This window comes from Aplidium turbinatum, chromosome 1 (genome assembly GCF_918807975.1).
Source record: "Aplidium turbinatum chromosome 1, kaAplTurb1.1, whole genome shotgun sequence".
In the NCBI taxonomy this organism is placed as follows: domain Eukaryota; kingdom Metazoa; phylum Chordata; class Ascidiacea; order Aplousobranchia; family Polyclinidae; genus Aplidium; species Aplidium turbinatum.
In genome coordinates, this window is record NC_137472.1 from 24,944,105 (window position 1) to 24,951,052 (window position 6,948).

A 6,948-nucleotide genomic window follows, 5' to 3' on the forward strand; every position below is an offset into this window, starting at 1 on the left:
GGCCCCAATATAACTGTACCAAACAGATTATATTCATATTAAGACGCTTGACACAACACAATGGCCGACCCCAGCAGTGACAAGTAGGACTGAGAACAGCTAACGATGAGCACAAAGAGGAAAGGTTAGATAAACGATAAAATTTAAAATGTGAAGGCTACCCCTACAACGAGTAGATACAATAGCAGCAATAAACTTGATGCGGCATGTGACATAGTAAAGAACACAAAAAAAATAGAAGGCAAGCAAGTTCAAAAGTTCTGATGCAGACAAATGTTCTGTTGATTACGTCGCTCGTCGAAGGCTGAAAGTCTGAATCAAAAGAGTACACACAAATAATACAGTAACTACAAATAAATGTCTTGTGCATTCCGTCATCGAAAAGTCGAGACTATGAAGGTTTACACGAAAGGCATGGGTTTAAACAAATGTCCTGATCAATCCGATGCCTCCAATAGGCAAAGTTTGCGGATGTCCCTATTGTATGAAGATGTCGCGGTCTTTACTCGTACTGTTCGAACATGGCCGTCTGTTCCGGGAAACACCTCCTCTACTCGGGCTTTAGGCCACATACCCCTTTTCAAACACTCGTCTTTCACTAGTACAATGTCCCCAACCTGCAAGTTGCGCTTGGGTTGCAACCACTTTTGCCGAACTTGAAGAGTAGGCAAATAGTCTTTCAGCCACCTACTCCAAAACTGGTCAGCTAACCAATTTGCCAGACGCCACGAACGACGGTAGCCGTCTGCTTCGATAAATACATCGGTAGGTAGAGATGCAGCCAATTGTCCGGTCAACAACGAACTTGGAGTCAAAGCTTCCAGGTCGTCAGGATCAGAAGTAACTGAGGTCAAAGGACGATTATTGATGATGCGCTCGACCTCGGTCATGAATGTGATGAGGCTCTCGTCATCTAGTGAACGTTCTTCAGTCAGCGAGAGCATAATCTTGCGGACGGTACGTATCATACGCTCCCAGACACCTCCTTGGTGACTAGCACCTGGCGGATTAAAACTCCACTGTGTACCGTGTTGACTAAACTTCTTGTGGATGATGCTGTTATTCCATCGTTGTATTCCTTCTTTTAGTTCTCTGGCCGCACCGACAAAGTTTGTACCGTTATCGGACACGATCTTCTCTGGTGTTCCTCGACGGTTGGTGAATCGTTGATATGCCAGCAGGAATGAATGGGTGGAAAGGGAGTGTGAAATCTCTATGTGAATGGCACGGGTGGCCATGCACGAAAAAATGCAACCATAACGTTTTACCCAGCTACGACCTAACTTAACCATAATTGGACCCATGTAGTCGACACCCACACATGCAAATGCCGGCTTCCCTGGAGTAACACGAAACTCAGGCAATGGCGCCATAATCTGCTCACCAGCAACAACGTTTCGAAGACGACACTTTCTACAAGCGTGCAAAACACGTCGAACTACAGAGTGACCACGAACAATCCAAAATAATTCTCTACTGGCAGCAAGTGTGTGTAGGGCACCCATGTGACCCTCACGTTGGTGGTAAAACTCAATAATTAAATTCGTAACATGGTGCTTACTAGGCAAAATAACAGGGTGTTTAACATCCTGAGAGACAGGGGACTTGTGCAATCTGCCACCAACTCTAAGCACACCATGAACCACCACAGGGGACAGCCTTTTAACAGAGGAAGTTTTCAACACAGTTTGGGATCCACCCACACCAAACTCATTACAATTCTGGAGCGAACTCATCTCCAAAGGAAATGCTTCTTTTTGCACTGCCTTCACAATCTCAATTGTGGCAGTTTCTAACTCAGATACCGATAAGTCGCCCTTGAGATTTACAGATGCACCTGATTGATTGGGAAGCTCAGTCTTTGACCTCAGGTATCGCCGAAATCGCAATATCCAAGCAACTGCCCTCTTTAGACGAACAAACGAAGAGAAATAGTTTAACAAGCGATTGAGAGGGGACCCTCCAATAGGTTCCTCAGTTTCAGTTGCATTCACTCGGTACATGTTTTTGATCTCAGGGTCATCTTCAGGTAAAGGAACCAAAGTTTCAGGACCGGCTGGCCAAAGCTCGTCACTGAGTTGCAAGAAGTCTGGTCCTTTAAACCACAGGTCAGCTTTGGAAAGCTTGTCTGGACCAAGACCACGAGACGCAATATCTGCTGGGTTTTCTTTGGTTCTAACGTGATGCCACTGTGATGGTTCTGACCCAGCATGAATTGCTGCAACCCTGTTTGCCACAAAAACTTGAAACCTTCTAGCAGTGTTCCTAATGTACTGTAGTACAGATGTGGAGTCAGTCCAAAAGAAAGTCCTATCAATCTTCAAATCAAGCTCATTTTTCACTGAGCGAACCAAATTGACACCAATCACCGCAGCTGACAGCTCTAACCTCGGAACAGTCATGGGCTTCACTGGAGTCACTCGTGACTTCCCCATGACAAAGGCACAATGCACATTTCCACTCTTGTCCACCATCCTCAAGTACACAACTGCGCCATAACCGATATTACTTGCATCACAGAAACAATGCAATTCTGTCACAATAGGTTTGAACTGTGCTGGACGAAAACACCGACTTACTTTCAAGTCTTGCAGTGCTGGCAAACATCTTACCCACTCTTGCCAAGCTAAGGCTTTAATTTCAGGTATTGGATCATCCCAACCCAGGCCACTGATGCATAAATCCTGCATGATACGTTTTGCAGGCAACAAGAATGGCTGCACAAATCCCAAAGGATCGTAGACCTGGCTGACCATTGATAAAATGCCACGGCGTGTCACTGGCTTTTGTTGCACATTGATCTTCACTCCAAAATTGTCATAAAGTGTGTTCCACTGCACTCCTAAGGTACGCTCAACAGGACCCTCGTCTAGATGTAGATCTAAAGAAGGTTTCACCACACACTCATCAGGCAAAGACTCCACCACTTCTTCCGAGTTACTAATGAATTTAGTAAGCACAAAACCACTTTGCTGCAGTAAGTCTTTAATTTCCAGAACAACTCTTTTAGCATCCTCAGATGTCTCAAAGGATTTAAGGAAGTCATCAACATAAAAATTACTTTTTATGGCATTCACTGCCTCTTGGCTGGCCCCTAACTCATTGTCTTCTGCCACTTTTCTGAGTGCAAAGCCACAGCAACTAGGGGAGGATGTTGCACCAAATAGATGTACCAACATTTGGTAGTCTTGAGGAGGTAAAGAAAGATCATTATTAGGCCACCACAAAAAACGCAAGCTGTCACAGTCATCTGGCTTCACCCTCACCTGGTGGAACATACTTTTAATATCTGCAACTACTACAACTGGCTGCTGCCTGAACCGAAGGAGAACTCCAACCAAATTGCTAGTCAAGTCTGGGCCTTGAAGCAGATTCTCATTCAGGGAAGTTCCTTTGAACTTTGCGGCACAGTCAAAAACCACTCTGAACTTCCCTCCAGTGGAATGGTGGGGTATGTACCAAGTTTTGGATGAGGGAGAAAGTAAATCATTTGGTACTGGACGGGCATGACCATTTTCTACATATTCCTGGATCTTTTCCTTGTAAAGCTCAAACAAGTCATTGTCCTTTAAAAACCTGTGTCTCAGCTGGTTCAGTCTTTTCTCAGCAAGCGATCTATTGTATGGAAGATTTACATGGCCATTCTTCCAGGGCAAGGCAATTTCATAGTGTCCATCAACCTTTAACACCGAATCCTCCATTATGGCTAGAGCTTCTTTGTCTTCAACTGATGGCGCTACTTCGACTACACCAGCATCTTTAAAATCTGTGTTATACATTTGCTCCATTTGTTGATGGAGCAAGACATTTTCACTCCTAACAAAGTTTAGGTGCACCATAGATTCTGGATTTTCAACGCCAGTGGGACCAACTAATGCCCAACCTAATCCTGACCGACATGCTACTGGCTCATTACTTCTGCCTTGACGGAACTCTGTAGCAATGTGCGCTGCCTGGACATCTGCACCAATTAAGATATCAATTTTCCTTTGGTCCAACATAGGAAAGTCCAGACCATGAAGATGGGCATGACGCTCTACAATGTCGTTGGAGGGGATGCTGCTTTCCAAGTCTGGCAAGCTTGGTACTGCTAACACATCAGCTAAAGGGATGACCTTTTGTTCTCTAATGCCCCTTGCTGACAGTTTGAGCTTGAATCCTTCTTGTTGGGTTGTCCCATTTACAGTTGAAAGGGAATACCCAACTCTCTTGCCGCTGCTTCCAAGCTTCTTCATCAAACTCATGGTGCACAAAGTGGAGTTTGAACCTTCGTCCAGAAATGCATACGTGTTCACACATTTCTGAGAGTCAGATCCCCACACAGCCACTGGGACTACCTTAAGTCTCACCTCACCATGTATAGAGTGTTGCAAAGTGGTGGTACTACACACTTTCTTCTCTGGTGCTGCATTGGACACAACACCGGCCCCATGAGGACTCTTGGCATTCGAGCTTGGGCTATGATTCCTACGTCCATCCTGGCTAGACTGATGTAGCAAGGTGTGGTGCTTCTGTCTACAAATTTGGCATGTCCTGGACGAAGGGCACCTTCTGACAAAATGGTTTCCAAGACAATTAAGGCAATGCTTGCTGGACCAAATTAGCTTCCACCTATCAGGTCCAGACTTGTCTTTGAAGGTTTGACAATTCCAGACTTGATGTGCACCTTTACAAGCCAAACACCTCGTAGAGTCTCTGACTTCCTTCGATTGACCAGCCTCTGCATTCTGCGCTACGACAGTTTGATTCAAGAATGTTGAAACTCTACGTGGTTGTCTAGCAGTGGGTGCGACAGTACTTGATGCCTTTTCTTTTCTTCTTCCAACGAGCTGTCCAAGGAAACTTCTATCTGCCTGGGCCTTCCTCTGAACAAACTGAGAGAGCTGAGAAAAGGTCACAGCTTGTCCTCTTTCCAATTGATGGCTGACAGAAGATACAAACTTGTCTTGCATATAGATAGGGAGTCGACCAAATATGGAGCCAATGACTTGTTGTGTATCTAGACCTGAATTGGGAAAGTCACTGCAAGCAATCTCACAGCTACGCATGTCCCTAGCTAACTTAACAATACTCTCTGCATCATTAGGTTTGATGGAAGCTCCCTCAGTTAACTTTCTAGTATAGGCACTTACAATGCTGTGCATTTGACCATAAGAGCTTTCCAAAATTCGCCTTGCTTCCAGGTAGCCCAAATCTGGAGAAGAGCTGAGGATGCAGTCTGCAATGCTTTCTCTTGCTTCACCAACACAGGAAGAAATTAACTTGTCTAGTTTTGTCGCTGCATCAATAACTCCCCGAATGGTGTATGCTTCAAAATGCCGGATGAAACGCCGATAGTCTTCTGGGGCACCATCAAACGGTTCCATGCTGGATTGGTTCCGATTTATGGAAGTAGTCATAGTGTACAATGCGTCAACAAGTCCATTGATGTCAGGTTCATGAGGTCTTCTGTCTTGAGAAATGGATGTCCAATTTTCATCTTGAGTTGATCTAATTCCAACAGAAGGAATTGAATTGAAAGCAGGCGGGCTTAAGCGAACAGGTTCCACTGGAAAATGTTCCATAGTATAGCCGGAGGGAGTCAAACGGCCAGGCCTACGTTCCTCTACTCTGGTCCTATTTAGTGACGGCTCTGAAGGGCCTACTTTATCGTATGTTACATAATGACTGCCTGTCTCACCCTGTTCACTATTTTGAAAATGATCACTGGACTGAGAAGGGGGCGGTGGCCGAGGAGGGTACATTTCCGACCTGTACTGAAGGCGATAACCAGCAGACCTCTCCTCTTCTTTTTGCTTCTTGTAGTCATTTGCAGCCTCCCTAGCTACACGAATTGCCCTCTCACGTATGTTTTGTTTGACAGCCACTCCAGGTTGCACAACTTGTCCAATAGTGGCTGGTGCTACAGAAGACTGGCGGAAGGTTTGGGCATTACTCGACGAGCTTGGCATTTTAGGACTAGTTTGCCCAGAAAGGCGGGCATCCATTTTATCTTTGCGCTTCTGTACTTCATCCCATCGCTGGCGAGCATCTTCCAATTCAACAAGGTATTCTTGCTTGACAGGGATTGCAAGCATGTATTGCGAACATGCCCCTATACACGACTGGTACGCTTTATTGTACTCACTTCGAAATTGTTTCACTTGATCCACACCAATCCCATCAGCTAAGGCACCCAAGACATCTCTTTCTCTTCTGGTGAGAAGACCCAAGTGAGACTGCCGTGTCTTTTTTAAGCTGTGCAGCTTTTCTGCCTGGTAGCCCTCTTCACTAGCTACATTTTGCTTAACCTGTGTCCCTATACTCTTTCGAGTATGCATACTTATATAATTACAATACCAAAAATTTACTTAAACACAGATGCCAAGTTATCACAACTACTGATACTTGAACAAAACAACCCAAATGTACTTAACAAAGAGGCAAATTAACTTTAACAACAGTGCAACCAATACACTAGAATAAGTCTACAGTATAAACACCAACTGTGTTTACCAAGGCAACTTAATCACAAGTTAACATACATACCGTACTAAAAAATCAAATACCTTACCAAGCTATTGTGACTAACCACACCAAAATGGTTTAACCAATGAACCAGAGTTAGGCAACAGTAGCAAAGGCAACAAATTAAACTTTCAATATTCTCAAAGACAAGCCAATTAAACTAACTACACACAAGAGTTCAGCCAATGAACTAGAGTTAGTTTACCAAACAATTACCTTGTTTAAAAATGATGTTGACACCAATATCAACGTGATTCTATTTAATGAATAAAGCACTAACAAATAACACTAAAAATGCAGACAGTTACAATACAAATAAAAAATGGAAATGTACTTCGTGGGGTAGCCGACAATAGCACATGTGAGTGCCAAACCAAATGATCCCAAGTTATGATCAAGAAGGCCCAACCCACCCAAATACTACAACTAACTGAGCTAACA

At 44.2% G+C, this 6,948-nt stretch overlaps 1 protein-coding gene across 1 annotated transcript; it reads right to left on the reverse strand.

Moving 5' to 3' along the window:
• Positions 1 to 437: 437 nt before the first annotated feature.
• LOC145788433 (uncharacterized) lies at positions 438 to 6,320 on the reverse strand. Its single transcript, XM_082600202.1, has one exon. It carries the CDS (start codon positions 6,318 to 6,320, stop codon positions 438 to 440), a length of 5,883 nt encoding a protein of 1,960 aa, XP_082456328.1.
• Positions 6,321 to 6,948: the final 628 nt, after the last annotated feature.